The sequence below is a fragment of the Leptinotarsa decemlineata genome, unplaced genomic scaffold (genome assembly GCF_025532065.1).
Source record: "Leptinotarsa decemlineata unplaced genomic scaffold, Ldec_3_MD MMD2_tig00000008_RagTag_RagTag, whole genome shotgun sequence".
Taxonomy (NCBI): Eukaryota; Metazoa; Arthropoda; class Insecta; order Coleoptera; family Chrysomelidae; genus Leptinotarsa; species Leptinotarsa decemlineata.
Genome location: NW_027412537.1, coordinates 1,773,710 through 1,795,683, shown reverse-complemented (window position 1 = coordinate 1,795,683; position 21,974 = coordinate 1,773,710). Strand labels below are relative to the sequence as shown.

Here is a 21,974-nt window from a genome sequence, read left to right as displayed (position 1 = left end):
TAAATTCTCGTCCTGGATTACTGTAGGTCGACTACTTCGGGGCTCGTCTCCGAAATGAAATTTCGCAAACCAATATCAAACAGTGCTTTCATTAACACTATCATAGCCAAATGTTTGGTTAATTTTTCGGGCTGTTTCGACAGCGCTTTGGTTCAACTTGAATTCTAGATAAAAACTGGCCAAAAATCGCTCAACAAGCTGAAAAGATGCATAAAATTCAAATTTGTAGAAAATTAACATCATTAATGTATAATTCTCTGTTGATCAATATATAACACGACACAGTAGAATTAATATTTATTGAGATATGAAGCTACAAAACCACATGACATTAAAACGGACAAAACTTTTGAAACGGCCTAATAAAATGCCTGAAACCGACTGAAACGTGTAACCATTTTTACGGGAGTATTGTGACTTACCAATCACATTAACCTTTGTTCTGTTGGTGAGATGCTGGATTAACTACTGTAATACTGTCTCTTATAATACAATATTTCAGTTGTCCAACTAAAATTGACGGAACTATTATCTCAATAGCTCTTTGGAAGGCCATTAATAATATCGCAATAAATTTATCCTCGAGTAAATTTTTCCATTTAAAAACCGTTAAATGAAGAGCTCTTTGAGCTTTCAGTGTTTTTTCTGCCAAATCCTAATTGTCAACCAATGAAAACAATATTAGACTCAAATAAATTGCCCAGTTGGTTATAAAATTCGATTTACAACTTTTTTTTACTAGTTGTAGAAAAGTCGTTTACCTCAAACACTATCATAAGGATTTTGTTGAACAGGGGGTATACTAAACGTGTTGCATTTATCTTCTTTTTTTTTCAGAAAACTCATTAACTGAAAAAGTTATTACTATTCAGTGACATTAAAACAAAATCACAAATAGAAAAAATATGCTTAATTTCAGATGGACCCAAACCTGAAAGTTTATCATCAATGAAAATATTTTCTCACTGACTGTAATGATTCAGTTAATTTGAAACTGAAAATGTTCTATTTATTTAATATCAAATCACAAATTCATAATAATATAAATTACTCGTCAATAATGTCTGCTTCTGGTATATTTAACTGATCCAAATTATCTGGGTCAAAATTATTCCTTCTCCTAATTCGTTCCAAAGGCCGGAGAGGCTGATTGTTTCGCAAACATTCTAAAATCTCTCTTGCTCTTTCTATAACGTCTTTATCTATTCCTACGGCTTCCGCTATGGTAATGGCATAACTCTTAGAAATTCCTGAAATTAGTCATTTTTTTACAAAATGAAACTTGTGGAAGGCTGAGCAGGAGGTTATATACAAAAAGAAGGTGGAGAATAGTGGAGATACGAAGTTAGGTAAGTTTTAAAAATTTAATTTTCATTGTTCTTCTTATTCAATTATCTTTGCCTTAGAGTATCCACATGGTTTAATTTGTTTTGTAATATATCATTGTCTATTAGAAATTCATCATGTGAGCATTAAAGTGATATATGTATTCGTTTTCAAAACATTCAATGACAGTAGATTAACATTACACTAACTTTTCTCTTTTACTAAATGTGATGTTTTATTTTGACTGGACAGAGATTTTCCCTTCCAGTATATTGCATAGTTCATGGAAACATTGATACTACCATTTATATCAATCGAAGTGACGTAATTAACAGATAAGAGAGTTTGACTAATATTCAATTATGAATGAATTGTATTTTTTTTCGAACTAAAACTGATTGTTGCTTAAAACACCGTGTAATTTTTGAGAATTTATTTCAACATTCCCTAATTAATTCCCCAAAAAATAATTTTTGGTGATGTAAAGTTTATTGAATAGAATATTCCCAACTTCATTTCAGTTAGCTTATAGTATAATTCCAAAAGAGTGGGGACTAAATTCTCAGAATTGACTGACGTTTTTGCCTTAATCTGTCTCTTGCAGTGGCGGACGGAAATTATACTAAACAGAAGAGGAAAAATGATAAAATATATAGAAACACCGCTTTGACAACAATACTATAGTATATTTACCTTCTGATATTTTGAATAGATAGCAAAATTGTCCGTTTTCCTTTTTGTGTTCCATTTTCATGTATTGTACCAAAGGTGTTTGAGGAAGATAATTGGCAATTTGCTGAAAGTGAGTCGACACCAAAACATGAGGACATTTAGTACCCATATTGAGAAAGTATCTTAATGCGCTTGCAAGGAGACATATGCCATCTTCGCCGGTTGTTCCTTTCCCAAATTCATCCATCAAAATGAGAGAAAATGGATTTGCGTTGTTCAAAGCATTGGTCATCTGAAATATCACTCAGACTTGAATGAGAGAATATGTTCAAAAATTTTACATAAATGGCTGAAATTGTTCAGATAGAACAAACTCAGTAAGCCAAAATTGCAAAAGTATTGAAAAGCTTGAGAAATAAATTTTTAGAATTACTTAATTGTTTCTGATTCAGAAATTCAGATTATTAAAGTTCCCAGAACGTATTGACATCTAGTCAACTTGAACCGGTTCCATGTATAAATAAAATATTGCAATACCATTGCAAGGAAAGTGGAAAGTTTTATGCCAAAGAATCGAACCAGAGTTACAGAATAAAATTTGAGAAAAATATTGTTGACTGAAATTTTGAAAATTAAAATGTAGAATATGAAGCCAACATGAAGTAACTGTAAGTGAAGGAAATGAAATGTATGCAGATATTTTAAGATATGCTCAAAATCCTTGGGGATAAAATGTCTATATGTGAAGTTAAAAAATTGGATTGCAAGCTTCGGAAGAGGTAAATTTTCTTCTCAAGATGAATCAATGGTAAAAAATGAATATCTTAGGCACTGAATATTTCATATGAATGCGTCCATCATATAGTTCACGCCGATATGGACATAAAAAATTGGGTTCCTAAATATCTAAACCGGATACAAGCATCACTTAGATCTCTGCTCGAGAAAGATGTCTTGATGTTACTGTGGATAAAACTTGGGTAACGTTCTACCATCCAGAGACAAGCAGCAATCAATGGAATGGAGACAATCTGGTTTTCAAGGTCCAAAGAAAGTTCTAAAAAAGTTCTACTTCATTTTTTGGGATTGCCAAGAAATAATCATGATTGAAGGGTAGGACAATAATTGGGAATTACTATTTGACGTCACTGAAAAAATTATGTTGAAAAGACGTGGAGAGTTTTCGAAATGTATCTCGTTGTAGGACAATGCCACTGGTCACGATTCGCATATTGCTATGCAAACAATTTCTGAGTTAGGGTTCAGAACACTCGAACATCCCCCTTATTCACAAGATCTAGCTCCGACCGATACCTTTCTTTAACTAAAAGAAAGTCTGGAGAACACTACATTAAGATAGTTTCTATGGTACAATCGGATAAAAGGTGAAACTGGAACCTCTGGCGTAGAATGAATCTAAAATAAACACCTTTCGCATCGAGAAGAGTATTGCAAATCTGGTAATTGGGAAGAGTGCTTGTTTGGTACAATCGGAAACAAAAAAATATGGGGAAGTCGCTTGCAAACACATATATCCTGTCACATCTCAAACGCTGGAATTTCCACTTTAACTGTACACACTTTTTTCAATTTCAAGCAGAACTGCTCACATTTGTGCACCGCACGTCAACACTGTGGTCCAATGAAAAACTGCCTCCGAACATTTCCTTCATAACTGCAATGTACATCTTCAGGGTCCTAAGTCTTATCTCAGTGGTATTTATAGAATGCGAGTGTTCTGGTAGTGTCCGGTTTGATCGGTAGAGTCGAGGGTCTATGTGATCCTCTCCAATCCCATGCTTCACACACACAGTCTAGGCCAGGAAGGCATACATATTCATAAACATCGAAACAATAAAGTGGAAAGAAGAAACCACAACGATCGACAAAACATGGTATCCAGCTCTCCGCCAATGCCTGATAAAATCTTACACCAGCCGTGTCAATCAGAATAGTCCTTTCCACCACGCCCTCTTTAAAAATATCACTGAAAAACACCATAGGTAGCCCCTTTAAAAATATCACTGAAAAACACCATAGGTATAGGATCTCAATAATGAGTCTACCATTTGAGACCTGGCAAGCATTGCTGCCAACCACCACTAAAGATGCCCATCGCAGTTATGGAAGGAATGTTCAAAGCCATTCTTTTCATTGGACCGTGGCTACCTAGCCCAATTAACCACAGTTCTCATTAAATTTGTGACCCTTGAAAATCAAAACTTTTTTTGTAATAATGATCTTTTCATTATGTATAATTTATTCAAAGGTTTCATTATTACTATTTTCTTCTAATATTTGAGTTATATACTCCTTACGGCAAATAAAATTTTAAATGGAAAGTGAGGTCGAGTGATATATCATTTGAAAGGGCACAAAATTCTCTTTCCAATGATACCTAATTTGTTGTATTTACTTGAATAGTTATAAAAAAAGCAAGAACATTTACTCGATATTTTTGGTGTTAATGAAAATGCGGAAAAAACGGCATTTTTATCACTACTATATTCCTCAATTTCTCCTGTGCGTTTTTTGGTTCAAATAACAACAGCGGATAAGTGTACAAAAAGAATTTAGGCAAACGTTCATTGATTCAGTTCGGTTGGTTTTGAAATTATTTCAACTTTACTGTGAAAATGGTTTATTCCATTCCTGAACGAGTTGAAATTGTTAAACTTTATTATCAACATAATAGTTGTGCTAGACAATAACAGTCATCCCGGGAAAAATGTGAATGATTCGTACGTTGTCAGGTTAGTCCAAAAGTTTTTCGATACCGGATCTGTCTGTAATGTGAAACACCAGCCACGGAAACCGATTAGAAATGAAGCAGTGGAAGTCGCTGTTTTGGGACATGTTGAATTGGATCATACTCAATGTACCTGTCAGCTTGCTGCAGCCTCAGGTGTCTCCCGTTCGTCCATAATACGGATATTAAAAGCCTATAAATTTCATCCGTACAAAATTAAATTAGTACAGGAATTCAATGAAGATGATCCTGATAGAAGGCTGCAATTTTGTGAACAACTGAGCCAGCTACTAATTGATGATCCGCACCTATCATTCAACACGTGCTTTTCCGATGAGAGTACATTTTTTTGAATGGAGCTGTGAATAGGCATAATAGCCGTTACTGGGATGAGAGTAATCCACACTTATTCCGAGAGGTCCATACCCAGTACCCTCAAAAATTCAATGTCTGATGTGGCATATTAGGTAGTCATATTGTAGGGCCACTTTTTATTCCTGGGAATTTAACTGGTGAGGTCTACCTGAACATGCTTGAAGATACAATTGATCCTCTCATTACAGAAATAATTGAAAATGACCAAAATCATAATAATGATCGGTTTCATTTCCAGCAAGATGGAGCACCTCCTCACTATGTTGCTCCAGTAAGAGAGTTTTTAGATGACCGGTTTCCTGGACGGTGGATTGGAAGGAGAGGCCCCATCGAATGGCCTGCCAGGTCACCTGATTTATCGCCTTCAGACTTTTTCCTTTGGGGACACTTGAAAAATAAATGTTTTGCTACGCAGCCCGAGTCCATAGAAGATCTTCGCCAACGAATTACAGCAGAGTGCAGAAGTATAACACCTGATATGCTACAGAATGTTAGGAATAGATTTGAAGAAAATCTGTATTATTGTATGGAAGCAAATGGGTCACATTTTCAGCACTTGTTGAAGTAGGATTCTACTAAATCAATTACACATTTCAAAGTACTGGGTTGTAGTTGTTTTTCTTCATGATACCTACATGTTTGAGTGAAATACAACAAATTAGGTATCATTGGAAAGATAATTTTGTGCCCTTTCAAATGATATATCACTCGACCCCACTTTCCATTTAAAATTTTAGGGTTGTTACTCACCCTTGCTAGGGGGTTGAAAGCACAGGTAGAAAAATAGATCTAAAATGTGTCCCCCTCGAAAGTAAAATTGACCTGTCCGAGCATTTTTGCGTTAAGTTAGAAAAGAAGGAGAAAAGTAAGGTGCATACTTTTCGTTGGACCACTCTGTATGTTACCTATAGAGTTTTCAAAGATGTAATGTCTTGATGAGAAAACATTCCAAACTCGAACATTGATAGTACATCCAAATGAAGTCATCCTCAGAAAAATGAAATGGATTACCTTCTTTTGAAGATACTCAAATCAACAAAGTTACCAAATTAGTTTAATGAGGATACCAAATGATTGTAGCAAAAATAAGTGCTCACAAATTAATCGAGATTCTCAAGGCAGGAGTTACCGAAGATGCGGAATTTACGGATATACAATTTTAGTGTCAACAACTTGAACATGTCTATACTTTTGGAAATGATCAGTAAACCAAAATACAATTTATTCTGGTAAATAAATATAGAATATTTTTTAATTATATATTCGAAAAATAAAAGTCGTTACATCATTCAAGACAGGAGTGCTAGTGGAGGTCATTTTCAAAATAAACCTATGATCGGGGCCTTCAAAATTGTTTGAAAATAGTATTTTGGTGTTTGCAAATGGCGTATATAGTTGAATGCTTGTTTCTTAATTATTATATCTTTAGATATTTCTTTCAATAGAAAGGTAGGCAGTCTACCCTTGTTACCCATGAAGGTTTTTTGGTTTACGTATTTATGGAATTGAAATACAGGTAAATTCCTTACCTGCGAAACGTCAATCATAAATCCTGAAAGACGAACTGCGGCTGATTCAGTTGCCTGTAGCCTAGTGTGAATAGTGTTCAGCAAGCTGATATTGGCCCGTTTGGCAGGAACATAAGAACCGATGTGAGCTAAAAACACCACCAAAGCTATTTGTTTCAAGTATATGCTTTTGCCACTTCCATTAGGACCAGTGATTATTTTCATGTGGCTATACTGGCCACCGGAATAAAAATCGTTACACTGAAAGTGGTCCAATAAATGTTCCATGAGGGGATGCCTGCTTTCTTCAATCTCAAAGTAACTGTTTTGGTTGAGCATAGGACGAACATATGTATTTTGTGCAGAGGTGATCGCCATTGATATCAAACTAAAATAGAGATTTTTTTCAGATGTTATACCCAGGAAAAAACTACTCACTTTAGACCTAATCTAACCTAAGTGTATAATGAAGCAAAAATCCAATAAGTACTCTTCACATTTCTCGGTAAGTTATCAGTGAATCTGATAATCGTGTGCCATGAGTAAGTGTGATAATCCACTTCTTTCAGAATTTATTTGGCCAAGATTTAACGTGGTTCGAGGAAAGAGGTCGCTTTATTCTACCAAGAATTACCTTTCATCATTGAAACAACCATTTTAAGAGCAGTCTAGGTAGAGTCTGCAGGGTTTGTAGAGTATATCTCTACATTTCATCCACGTTCTCCTTTCTGACTACATTTGTGTCAATCAATGTCAGAAACGAATATCATCTTACTCTGACGGTCATTGCCTTACATTTGCAAAAATCATAATGAACTGTCTCTTGTCCCTCTGGTGACCCCTGCTGTGTTGAATCAGTTTGAAGTTTTTTTCCAGACAATCTCTTGATAAACGTTTTCCTGTAATTGTTGAGTTTATCATGTCCCAAGTACACTCCTGCTGTCAATAAGAATATTGATGCTCATTTTGTTGACTAGTCAAATTACACTAGTTTACACCCAATTCACGACTGTAATGCCGAAGGTAGTTCTTTGTTAATTTTTGGTCCCTTAATGCGAAAATGATATAAAAATTCACAACACGTAATATTTTTGAGTTATGATTTTTTCACAAAAATTGAATGAACACGACATTCCAAATTTGCTTTTCCCCTAAATTGAGGAAATTGTTTAAAATTGGCAACACAGCGGCTCTGCCCAGTATTCGAATCTGCTTCCGCTGTACATGAGACTTGTAACGCTGCTTCTCGAACTTCCGATACTCGAAGTTTCCATAAAATACCAGAAATACGGAACTGCTTTAAAATAGCAGGCTGACAATCGGATCATCAATATTGGTTTACCACGAGAAGTGGTGAGTTAGTGGCGAGGTGAGCAAACACGCGAATATTAAGAGTATTATATTAGTGTTATCTTTGTGAATAAAATAAGTTGATTCCTGTAAACGCAGTATCACATATTTGAACTCGACATACGCAACAGTACAAAAATGTCCAAAGTACAGAAACGTGGTTAATCCCGCAGATAAGTTTTGCTATATATGTGGTCAGTTTACTCCTAAATCGCAGAAACGGCCAATTAATCAAATGACCAAAGTAGCTTACCATAAGTACTCTGAATGTGTTTTTGGTGATCAACACGTCCACGTATGTTGCCAAACCTGTGCAGCGAATATAAGTAACTGGTTAAATGGCAAACGCTCTTCTATGCCTTTTGCAGTTTTGTTACCTCCATTACATATTAAACTGGGGTTAAAGAAAAGTTTTGTAAAAGCATTCATTACACAAAGAAGGTGTTGAGTTTGAATATCTTAACCAAGTTTTTCCAAAATTAAGTGATGCAAAGCTCAAGGAAGGTATATTTGTTTGACCACAAATTAAAAAACTACTAAGTGATCAACAGTTTGATAAAAAATTAGGTAATGTTGAATTAGCTACGTGGAATTCTTTCAAAAGAATTGGGATGTCGCATGTCTCTCAAAATCCATTTCTTGCACTCCCATTTGAATTTTTTCCTAGAAAATTTGGGTGTTGTCAGTGACGAACAAGACCAAGACATACTGACAATGGAGCAACGTTACCAAGGCAGATGGGATGCAGCAATGATGGGGGATTATTGTTGGGAAAACGAACGATGAAACATAAAAACGAAAGTCAACATTTGCAAAAAGGTTATGCACAAAAGACTTCATTTGAATGTTTTTTCATGTGTATTGTAAATAGAGTATGTTATCCTCAAAATATATTGCCTTTCTCTTGTTTTGATCTTATATTTCCCTATAATGTGAAAATTCTTGTATAAAATAAAAATAACTTCAACTCAAAATCTTTACGTGATGGAAAATTTTTGATGTAGAAGTCGCAATCAGCATGCTTTAAACTCTCATGTATAGCCATTATAATATTAGTCGCAATTTTTTTCTTATTTGTTGGCTAGTGTTATTATCCGATACACATTGCTAGATTGCATAGACTTCCACATGGAAGACGGATATGCATTGAGCGAGCAGGTAACCGTAGTGTAACTTTCTCCCGCCACAGTATATTCCAGCTCGCATCCCACATTCTATTTTCAACCCGTATTTATACCAGGTGTCACTGGCTACCAAGTTCTCTGAATGATTTTTCATTCTTCACTCTTTTTGTCGAAAATCTTCTACACCACTTATCCTTTCAGTCTGCGGATTTAACAACCTCCGGAGCTTCAGGCAACACTGCTATTTTGTCAATATGTATCTTATGCGTGCCACATACAACGTTCATAATAATAACTAATCTGTGCTCGTGTAACATATGTATGTAGAATCATAGAGATAATTTACACATATGTGAACTGATTTTAAGAATATAGATCTTTGAAAATAACATATAAATTGATTTTTAACGGTTTTTACGCCCAAAAACTTTATATTTTTATGTGTACTCCACCGGGTGTAAATCTAACTTTCCTAATGAAGTCACACCATCAAATTACCTATCTATAAGTCCAATGATTTTCAGGGGCTCCCTAATGTCATTGTTGTACTTCAAAATAAAACCAGATAATCTCCTTAGTATCCGATTTTCATGGTCTATAATCTCAGAATTGATATCACCAAGTCTTTTGTCTAGCTCTGAAATCATCATAAAAGGTACTCGATTTTAAAAGTGATTGAAAACATTTCCTTACCCACACACATTGGATTCTTATAATGAATTACACCTCCTATTGTGAACTGAAAAAATTAAAATAATCAATAATCATATTTAGTAACATGTTTCACAACTTATATAGGTACCATAAACTGAAATCCTAAATCTTGTAGCTCTTCGGGATTACAGCCTGGTTCCCATTCATGAATACCAATCAAATGTCCCATTTCAGGTAGATAAATGACGGCACACTCCTCCAAAAATTCTGGCAGGTTATTAGCAGCAAATCTAGCAGCAGCTGTTATGTCTTTTGCAATATCCTGTTGTCTCAATTTTTCTGTAAAAACCAGAATATGTTGTAAAGTAAAATTTTGCTTGTTATTCATGTTATAACTAATTGAATATTTCAATTATGTTCATAATTATTCATAATAATTAAAAATTTTCACAATATAGATTGTAGTTCCAATACGCGTTTCACTACATAGTAGCATCCTCAGTTGGATCCGTCCAACTATAGTGTTATACATTTCCACCAGGAATGCAGTGTATTGAAAAATCAATTATTTTGTATATGTCTGCATGTATAGTCTATACGAAGTCAAAACGAATAAAAAACTAATGGCATTACTCTTCTTTACTAATAGAAAGAAATCCGGTAGGTTTGTGAAAAATTAAATTAATTTTGAAAATATATATATATATATATATATATATATATATATACATCTAGAATTCTTAGAGATAGAATAACTTCACATAAAAGTGATATAAAGCTTAATAAGAAATCATGTGCATTAGCGCAACATTCTATAGAAACAGGACATAAACCAAAATACTCTAATATCACAGTTTTACATACAGAAAAAAATATTTCCAAACGCCTTTTTCTTGAAATGGTTGAAATTAATAAGTCTTCTAATTGTATGAATAAGAGAACTGACATTGATAATCTCAGCAGTATATACAGTAATTTGCTGGAACTACACCAAAACTCATATTGATAATAATGAAAATTGTATCAATCAACTTTCCCTTTAGAGTCAAAAATTATCAAATCATCATGCCCATTGAAAATTGACATTTATGTGAAGGTATGACATTTGTCAAACCAAAAAACTCCATTAATGTTTAACTTTTTTCGTCGATTTATATGTTCAATTAATTGTTTTTTACTCATTTTTACTGTAAGTATGATTTGTAATTTTATTCATAGGCAGAAAAACCCACAACTCAATAAATTATAGGCCCTGAAGAAGCTTTCCACTAGAAGCGAAAGCTTGGCAAAGTAAAGCAGAGTTTTTGATTTTTTGACTGAGAGAACCCGTTATTCCATTCTACTGTATATATATATATATATATATATATATATATATATATATATATATATATATATATATATACCACGTCGCCTATGCCATACAAAAAAACTGCCGACGTTCAGTAACTATTTAGTTTTTATGTCATTCGAATTGACTTTGTTTGTACTACCTATATGTGGATGTATCTGTGTGTGTGTGTAATGTGCATTTATTTTTATAGGTCCCACAATGTGAATATACAGGGTGTCCCTGGACTTCCTCTTTTCCTCTCGGGAATGTATAGATGGGGTCAAAATATCACCAGTACTTCATATAACTTTTTTTCCTAAAATCCTTCGTTACCAAGTAACGGGCCCTCGAAGTTACAAAATGAAAAATGTTTTTCTTTGATAACTTTTCTAGTGAATATTCAAAATCATCCAAATTTTGGTAATTGATTAAACAAATGAATTCCTTCGATGAGCTTTCATGCAGGAGTCAGTTGTTTTGCTACAAAGTCAGGAACAGACTACCCCCGATGGTCCACACCCCAAAACTTTGAAATGACAGATATTTTTCAATATTTTTCAACAAATTGAGGTTACTTGGACAATTTTATGAATAAAAGAACTCGTGTGAAAAGTCGATCGGAGCAACGAGTCTTGATAAAAATGTAGTTTCACTCGACGACATCAAACCCGCTCGTCCACCATTATTTGAAATGAATAATTATCAAAGCAGAAATAATAATGATAACGTTAATTCAACAACATTTATCCTGAGATGTCTACCATTATTCGAAAATATTAGTTTTTAAGGAAAATGGAAATGATAGGTAAAATGTTCATAACGAATTTTTATAATGCAAACACGTTTAACTAACGAAACTCAAGAGCCTCAAGAGCAAACAGAAATGAAAAATCCGCTACAGAAACTGCTCGATATGACCACCTTCTCTCTCTATACATTTTCTTAGTCTGCGAAGACACCCTCTCTGTACTTGAAATAGCATTCCAGGGTCGTTTCGTATGGCTTCACAATGTAATGTTATTCTATTCAACAATGCATCTCTTGTGTGAATAGGTGTAGCGTAAACAAGGCTTTTTAGATGCCCCCACAGAAAGAAATCCAATGGATTTAAATCCGGAGACCGCGATGGCCATGAATATGGCCCACCTCTACCAATCCATCTATTGTGGAAAATATGGTTCAGATGGTCACGCACAATCAAACTAAAATGAGGAGGAGCGCCATCATGCATAAACCACATATCTCTTCGGGTTTGCAATGGAACATGTTCCAAAAGTCCATTCAAATCGTTCTGAATGAACTCCAAATAACGTTCTCCATTCAATCGGTCCTGTAGAACGAATGGTCCTATAAGATGGTTTCCTATGATACCAGCCCAAACATTCACGTTGAATTTCCGTTGGTGTTTGGTTTGCAATATCCCATGGGGATTTTCTTCGGCCCATATATGGAGATTATGAGAGTTGATAACTCCATCTCTACTGAAACCTGCTTCATCAGTGAATAAAACTCGATTAATAAAAGTCATATCCTCTCTTTGCCTATCCATGAACCAATTGGCATATTCCAGTCGTGCTGGAAAATCTTGAGGTGTCATGGCATGTACTTTCTGGATGTGAAATGGGTGGAGCAGTTGTTCCCTAATTATTCTATGAATAGTGGACTTGGATGTATGGAACTGTTCTGATAGATTTCTGATGCTCATTGAAGGATCATCAGCGACGGCTTCCAAAATATTTTCCTCCAATACAACGGTACGTACAGTCCTAGGAGCGCCCTCACCACCTCGTTTTGGCAAAACTGTACCTACAATAATATCGAAATAAAACAACGTGCTCAAATTAATTATCAATTATTACATACCTGTCTCCCTCAAGCTGCGATCGACACGCTCGAATGTTTCTCTTGACGGTACCGTTCGATTGGGAAAATGCTCGGAATACAGACGACGAGCTTCTGCAGCATTACAAAATGCTCGTCCATAAAATACATGCATATCTGCATATTCATTGAATATAAACTGTTCGGCCATATCAAAAAAATTCAAAATATCCTATAGAATATTGACAATACAATGATAGTCATATGACAACGCACCACTCAACAAAACAAAATCGCATTCCAGTTTCTCATTTTTTATCAAAACTTTCTAAAAGGTTTTTTGTCAACATCTGTGAAAGAAATATTATTCCCTGGATATTTTTCACCTGATCATGTGCAGCCGTTTTTGTAGTTCATTCGTTTGCTTTTTATTAGTATAGTAAATATTTTTTCCGATGTGCGTTTTTTCAGCTAAATTTAGATTCGTGGTAAAGAATTTCTCCCATAAAATTATAATTATCAGTGAAACTCCTCAACAGTTTAGCTGTGAAGAAGAATTTGAAACATTCGAATGTTGAGTTTCATGAGATTCAGATAACTGATCAACACGAAACGTGATTATTCTACACGTATTATGTACATACAAAATATGGAATGAATTCGATATTTCATAGTAGAGTAGTTTCTTTTGAAAAAATATCTGCTATCACAATTGTGACTTAAACTTCCATATAGGTACTGTACTTTTTGTTTACGACTTCATTTTAGCATACTTTGTATTATTCCTGTTATAAATGTTGTTGAATTAACGTTATCATTATTATTTCTACTTTGATAATTATTCATTTCAAATAATGGTGGACGAGCGGGTTTGATGTCGTCGAGTAGAACTACATTTTTATCAAGACTCGTTGCTCCGATCGACTTTCCACACGAGTACTTTTATTCATAAAATTGTCCAAGTAACCTTATTTTGTTGAAAAATATTGAAAAATATCTATCATTTCAAAGTTTTGGGGTGTGGACCATCGGGGGTAGTCCGTTCCTGACTTTGTAGCAAAACAACTGACTCCTGCATGAAAGCTCATCGACGGAATTCATTTGTTTAGTCAATTACCAAAATTTGGATGATTTTGAATATTCACTTGAAAAGTTATCAAAGAAAAACATTTTTCATTTTGTAACTTCGAGGGCCCGTAACTTGGTTACGAAGACTTTTAGGAAAAAAAGTTATATGAAGTACTGGTGATATTTTGACCCCATCTATACATTCCCGAGAGGAAAAGAGGAAGTCCAGGGACACCCTGTATAAGCGAACACTCTGGTAATACAATACATTCAGGGTCATCGCCATGGGGGAAGCCTCCCCCCCTGTTTTTTCGACTTGGGAAAAAGTTGGGAAATTTTGGGCCATGAAGATAGAAACAAAAAATAGTAAAAAAATGAATAATAATCAAAAAAATAATAATGGGAGAAAAGAAAAGGAGAGGTAATAAGAAAAGGGAAAGGACCAGGAGAAGGTTGGGATTTCCCAACATGCATAACTTGAAGAGAATTCTGAGTTGTTTGAAATCTTCAAAAAAATTTAATTTCTACCAAGTAAGAAAACAGTCCTGAACAGTCCACAAATTTTGAAGTGATAATTTTACAAAATTCCCAACTTTTCTCTGTTTTTTCGACTTGGAAAAGTTGGGAAATTTCGGGCCGTGAAGATAGAAAAAATAATAGTAGAAAATAATAAGCACAATATTATTTAAGTGTTGTTTCCTTTCATTTGTATTGAATATTCCTATATATGGTGGATATGGTGGAAGACCAAGGACCTTGGTCCAAAGTAGACTAATTTCCATTATTATTTTTATAATCACCAAAATTTATTTTTGTTTGTGCATACCCTAAGCATTCAGTTAATCTTTGGATAGCTAAGTAAGAAAATTAATATATTATAGTAGTAACTAATCTCTCGGCTTTCATTTCTTCGAAAGTTGGGAAATTTTGCTGGTGGGGTTGGGAAAATTTGGATTCCCTATCCCCCGGTTTTTCTTTTCGCTACGGCCCTGAATACATTATTATTATTATATTTTACTGAAAAGTTTTTTCAACGACTAAATGGTATATTTTTTTATGACTTACTTGCATCCAAGGCTGCATCTAATCCAAATTTTATAATTGGTCTTCCCCTTCTTTGGCTGGCATTAAAATCAATACCATTCTCAATAGACTGCTCAATACCAATTAGATCAGAAGAAACAGAATTATAAAGATCCACCAACAAAGCAGAATTCACTCTGTACGGTGAACTGAGTTCGTTTATATGAATTGTATGATGTATAGTCTAAAATAGTATTCACGTTATATACATTCAACAAAGTAGAACTAATTTCACCTTATAAAGGACATGCCAGTCTCTAGTAGTGCCCCTTGAATGTCCAATTCTCGTTAAAATAACCTATAATATGTCTCTTAAATGAAAGATCTCTGGATATTTAAAAAAAACGTACGTTGATATCGCTACCAATTTGTTTCATATTATCCTGTAAACTTTCCACAAACTCTTTGTTGCCAGGTTCTAGCACGAAACTGATGAAATCTAAACGCTTATTGATCACCTCTATGTTATTTGTGGGACTCAACAGCATATTTCTAAAATGGAAATCAGCAGTATAGGTAAATGTAGAATTAGTTCCACAAATTCTAAGATTTCGTTACGGTTGTATGTATATCGATTTTTAATAAACAATGTATATTTATATAATTACATTGTTCCCCAAAAGTAAAATTTTACAAAAATATTTCAGAAAAATGCTCGGGCAGGTCGATTCGGCACCTGCTTGAATACCGGGGTAACAAATAGAAAACGTAGTTAGGGAGTGATGCGAATTCTTATGAACTTCTTGCTAATGCCCAAACAGTTGCATATAGATCAGGCAATTCATTGCTTGAAAGTATGTGTAATGAATATTGTGATACTGTGGCCGATAGTTAAAAAAAATCTGTTTTTACATTAACCAGTTGTCGCACCCCTACGAACGACAGAAGTCGAAACTTTTGCGAGCTAAGGATTAACGAGGTCTTACATCTTTTAACGTGTTATTCCTAACACGAGTTGGACGATAGCAAGTGAAAATCTATCGTTCAGACTAGAGCTTGAACCACCGACCAACACTACAGTCAATTCGAGGGAGTGAACAAAGCACCCACGTCGAACCGCCTGGCTACCACCAACCAGAGAGTACTTGAAAGCAATGAAAGAAGAACAAATGGCTGAGTTGCGAAAGTAAATAAACTATGTACTCGAAATGTGACTGAACACTTGTTTCAGAAATGAGAATAAAATAAAATACAAACAATACACTAGATTTCAATTATAACAATAAAGAGTGAATAAGTACAAAATAGGGCAATATAATATAGACAAATAGGTTAATACATCCTTGAAATAAAGTAGTTATGAAAGAAAAGAACTGGAAGAACAAAAGCGCAAAAGAAATGAAGAACAGGAATGAAAAAACAAGAACAGGAGAGAAAAATTAGAAAAGGCTGGGAGATGTTGAAACAGATCAACTTGAACTGAAAAGAAAAGAGGAACAGAAATACGAGCAACAAAAAACGTTTAATGAAAATTAATGAGGGTCAACAAATTTTCCCTAAGAAAATAGTGGAAAGTAACATTCAGAGGTTTGGGATGAAGTACTAACAAACGAATTGGAAAAAATTAACAAAAAACTGAACGAAAAAGGTGGGCAAGTTAAAAGACCAATTCGATTATACCCACATAGCCAGCTAAACTGTTCCGTTTGAGACGAGTACATCCGCCTCAATAGAAATAGTTCTTTATACCGGCAACATCAGGGACATGACAAAGTAAAATGCTGAATTTTCTGATTGATACGGCCGTTACTTGGTGAAGATCCAACTACTACACCTCACGATTTGATCTCCACAAACTTTATTTGAAAAATATATCACATGTTTCGCTAGCACAGTAGCTTTTTCAAGTGATTTGCTACTGTGCTCGCGAAACATGTTGTGATATATTTTTCAAATAAAGTTTGTGGAGATCAAATAGTGGGGTGTAGTTTTTGAAATTGAAACGCTGAAGCATCCAGATTTCGATGGTCAGTCATCGTGGGCCATGTACTAATCAACGGCTGGACGGAAAAAGAAAAAGTCACTGCACTAATACTTCATAACATTCCGGAAAGTAGCCAAGATGATCACCAAAAGCTCTAGAAAGGTGATTCGGGTAGCAATATTTGAAGCAAATTTATAATAACTTACTACAGAGAAGGTATGAACGACTGCAAGAGTCATTGCATGAGAACAGGGCAGATATAAAATGACACCAATCTAGCCTACCCTCCAGCCCCAAAGAAATTCGTTCAATAAATAGGAGCGCAAATCTTCATCAATGGACTATAGGATACACAGATGCGGCAAGTCTTAAGACTAAGTAGACACCCAACGATTCATGAGGAATTGATAGCTGCACTAGAGTTTGACAATGAATCAAGGAGAGATGAAAGATGCTCCATACCCCTGAGAGAACACAGTTCACCAATACGAGAAGGCGACGCCCTCTTGTGACAAATGGTATTGAAATAAGCAGTACATATGCTTGAATCTTATAAAAAGAAAAAATTCGGTAATCGATACGTACTGCAACCATAGGATGGAAATCAGAGGTACAAGATCCAATGACAACAGATGAGTTAAGTTAAAAACTCGATTTGTTTCAGCTGGACAAAAGAGAGTCATCTGAAAGAATTTTCTCTGTGAAGGAACTTGCACAAATGTCTGTCAGATATATTCAATGTTCATCGTTGTATTAGCCGAAGAATTAGTACCTAAGGTAATCAGTTGTACTTTTTAGGATACTGTCTTATTTATAATTTTGGCGCATTCTCATTTTTATTTCGATTTGAGCTTCTAATTATTACTTGAATGTTGGCCAACTTTCTGGGCATAGTTTTTAGTTCTTAGTCTTCGTCGAGTTTCAGTAAACGTTTTATTTGATTTTTTATAGTTGAACTCTTTTTTCATAGTCTTAGAAGGTCTGTTTCACAAACTTGATATTATTTTCTTGGAATCACAACAGCACATTATTACTGTGAAACTTGTTGATGATTTACAACAGAACAATAATATAGAATCGACAAAATATTGATATAAAACTAACCTCAGGCACATCAAACCACCTTTTGATTTGCAATTCATAGAAAATAATTTGTAGATACTCAAACCTTCTCTGTTGCTAGAAGGCACACCACGCTTGAAACTGGCATCATGACTACGTTTGGAGAATATATGAAGGGCACGGAAAGTTGCATTATCAATCAACACATGGTCTTTCCTACAAAATAAATAAATTTTAGTTGTTCTATAGACCAAGTACATGGCATTAGAAATGTCGATTCATATTCAATATTCAAAAGTGAATATAATCAAAAATGTAATTTTTAATTCAGACTATGTATACCTACATACTAACATACGTATAGGCGTCACAAAGTTGTAATTAACAGTCATAGAGAATATTTGAATACAAAACAGTATGAATTCATTCAAACAGATATAAAATCAACTCTCAATTATTAAAATATTCTTGTATGTATAGTAAGCTTAAGTCAGAAAAAAATCACTCAGTAATTTCTTGAATCTTGAGGACAAGTCTTCATTTGTTCTGGTAGCTTATATTTTGTGTTTATTGTTTTGTGAACAATTTTTTTTATAGTTTCATTACCTTGAGACCTTGGATATGTGAAGATACTGCAAGTCATTTTTATCAATATTGAAATGAGTCCAATTTTTTTCTAGATATTTAACAAGGGTTCCTATTGCTTGTATTGACAAACGACTGTCAAAATCGATAAGGGAACGGATGTATAATTCTCTCTTTGTTTCTGATGGTTCATCTTCAATTGACGGCAGTTTCAGCTGCGAAATTATAACTTTGCATATATCGTAAGCTGAAAGACATGAAATAAGTTTGAAGGCAATTTCTTTGAGGCTCAATATCAGCAACTTACAATATTCCCTGGGCGGTACTAAGAAAAAGTTTGCTGGTATGGTTTGAATACTATCTGATGTTGTAGTATTTGATTCATTTGTAGCCAGGTCTATAAGAACTTTTATGAACTCGTCTGCTATACTTCCTGAAGTTAACACGAACCTAGGTTCGATTTCTCGAAAAAAGTTGACTGTTACTGGGTACTTTGGAGAGGTATCCAACATTTCTTCGTAAGCATACAGCTGAAAACTCGACAACACTCATTACAAATATACTTTTCAAACAGTATTTATTGAAAGCACTTTCCCTATCTCGCGACGCGCATTTTTTTAACCACGTTAGCATCATCAGGAGTTTTAGTCATCCACAGATGATGCGTACTTAATGCTCGTCGGGAGACAGCCTTTTAATTTTGGTGGGGGAAAAGTGTCTTCAATAGATGAGTTTCACCTCAGAGGTTCAAAATTCTACTTATCAAATAGTAATTCCTAAACGTGAGAACGTTGGAGGACCAAATAGAAATTAAAACTTCGCTTTCATATTTGAATGTACTATAATAACCCAAAATTGATTTGAAATGACACCATATTAGTATTCTCAACTTGTATCAGTATCAAAAATGCATTACGTAACATTTTTACAAATGTCAAGTATGAATACTAGACATATTCTCCAAATTCTTCGATTTTTGATTTCCTTTGATCTTCTTAAAAGGAATTCACGATTCATTTATTGAAATACTAATGAACTGAGATTGGTTAGAAATATATAACATCAATGAGAATTATGTAAGGATTGAAGGAATGTTTATGTGAAATAGTCGAAAATAAAATTATTGCTCAATACTATGATATCTACATCAGTGAATCCAAATTTAAAACTTATGTATAATTAACGAAAAATGGAATATAACAGTACTTTTGTAAGATAGCAAAAAAGTATTTGAGCCTATGGTAAAATAAAATGAATATGGCGAATACGTACGGATATAACATGTTGAGGAACTAGTATTGTTATGCAAAGAGGAACGAATTTGATTGCCAAAACGTCAACATTTCTCTTATAGGTAAGTTGTTCTTGTTATTTAAGTATATTTTGAGGGCAAGAATTTAGAACCGGTATTCCTAACTATTTCGGTATTATTATCTTTACGTAAGACCGTAAGGTCTTAAATGGGATTTCTCTTTGTTTATTTACTAATTGAACTAGATTTTAGGGTAAAAGACCATGTGAGAAAAAACATCATTATTTAAATAAATCGTTTATCAGCTCAGTAACTTTTCAGCATACATTTTCTAAAAACATCTGTTTTTTTAGTGTAGTACCCAAAAATTCAACCAAAAAATCATTTCCTTTAAACAATAGCAGAAATTCACAGCTAACCTTAACTATTCAAAAAAGGCAAAGAAAGTAATATAAGTAGGTAATATTTCAAATATATCGCAGTCCATGATTCTTAAAACTGCCATTGAAAGGAAAATAAACCTAGAATTAGTGTTCAAATGAGAAGTACCTACTTATTACTCTCTAAAATAAATTGTTTATTAACTTTAGTGTTGCTTTGCACATTTCTTGCATAAGTAGTCAACAAAGATCTACAAACGATTTTTCTGACTCGAGCCGTTTGTACCATTGAAAAAAAAGTACAGTTTTTCATAAACAAAACATGTGTTTGCAAAAAATATTACTTGACCATTTTACTCAAACAACAAAAAGTTATTAATATAACTTCATTACCATTTGTTCCTGAAAATCATAATAGGCAGCACCAATTTTGCCGTTTTTGCATATAATACTGAGAAGCTTCACAGTTTCACCACACTCATTTTCGTTTTCCTGATCAACTTCAATGTTTTGGTAATTATCTTCAATTATTGGCTTTCTACTGAGTTTAAAAAGTATTGTGGCGTTACTCTGATCAGAAGTTGATGCCATAGTTTATTATATTTTTACTACAAAACGCCTAGTACCTAATATAGTGATTTCTGAAAGGTAAGATATCTATAAAAACCATGTTCGATAAACGTTTTGTTTCCATGGCCAACTATGCTCTCGAAATGAAATAGTTACATTCTAAATGCATGGTAGATCAAAATTTAATTCCCTACAATGTTTCCTTTTCTTTTCATTACTTGAGAGAATGAAGTTTGTCAATGCGCGCCAAAAACGTGCGTCGTAAATCATTCAAGAGGGTAATCGACATTTTTCGTGAATAGAATACCCACTAAACTTTTTCTCTATGACCTAGAACAGGAATATTTTGAAATAATATTAATTTCTGAAGGATATTCCGAATGGTACAAATACCTTTAAAATTCCATAACAAGAAGCAAACTAAAAAAGTATTCAAAAATATTTTCAACTTTTGTTACTTTATTTGATTTCAAAGAGTCTAAATATTGGGTGGTTAAAAATAAGAGAAATCCGTCGTATATGTAACTTGAACATAAGGCCAATGGTAGGAACTTTGATTTAATTTAAAGTTAAATTTCTTCTTTTCATAACATGAGAATTACAATTTGTTTTTGAAAATATTTTTTTTACTATTCATTTTTTAGTTCATTTGAAACACAGCACCATCTTTAGGAGTCTGTTATACTAGGTTTTAGACTAACCTAATTTTATTTTTCGTATTTTTTTCAGAAAACCCTTTCATTTGATAACATATCATGGGCGGTCATAAAAAAATAGTATCTACTTACTCCATATTGGATGTGGCATTGTCATCCAAACAAAATGTTATCTCAATCGGTTGAGGATAACTACAACTACTTTAAAATTCAGTTGCAAGTTTTGATCCAAACTGAGCTTTTACTGAGTTTTTGAAGATAAGAGAGGGAGCAAAGAAAATAAATTTGCTGTTTTTAATATATTTTTTGTGCAGAGAAAATATAATAGTATATTTTGAATACATTTGGAAAACAACCTGCAAAAAATCGTTTATCAAGAACGTCAGTGGCTCGACTATAACATCAATACACTTTTTTCACAGTATCTAAAAATCCCGCGGCGTTTTTATTTGCTATTGCTTCAAGAGTATGCAGAATATTAA

The 21,974-nt window shown here is 33.9% G+C and overlaps 1 protein-coding gene across 1 annotated transcript; it reads right to left on the bottom strand.

Annotated features, from left to right (window-relative positions):
- Positions 1-987: 987 nt before the first annotated feature.
- LOC111511664 (mutS protein homolog 5) lies at positions 988-20,992 on the bottom strand. The gene is made up of 13 exons (XM_023167696.2): positions 20,660-20,992; positions 18,942-19,164; positions 18,656-18,881; positions 18,092-18,265; positions 15,414-15,555; positions 15,299-15,361; positions 15,046-15,247; positions 9,907-10,097; positions 9,798-9,843; positions 9,603-9,741; positions 6,652-7,018; positions 2,020-2,290; positions 988-1,250 (listed from the first exon to the last, which is right to left on the bottom strand). The coding sequence occupies exons 1-13, from the start codon at positions 20,855-20,857 to the stop codon at positions 1,048-1,050; spliced, it is 2,445 nt and encodes an 814-aa protein (XP_023023464.2). The 5' UTR covers positions 20,858-20,992; the 3' UTR covers positions 988-1,047.
- Positions 20,993-21,974: the final 982 nt, after the last annotated feature.

Bases quoted from the DNA above. Each gene is read 5' to 3' on its own strand.
- LOC111511664 (XM_023167696.2), bottom strand. From the start codon at position 20,857: ATGGCATCAACTTCTGATCAGAGTAACGCCACAATACTTTTTAAACTC. The intron at 18,882-18,941 runs GTAAGTTGCTGA...CATGTCTTTCAG, and splicing joins AGTACCGCCCAGGGAATATT to CTTACGATATATGCAAAGTT. The intron at 9,844-9,906 runs GTACCTATATAA...TAATTTTTTCAG, and splicing joins ATTTAGGATTTCAGTTTATG to TTCACAATAGGAGGTGTAAT.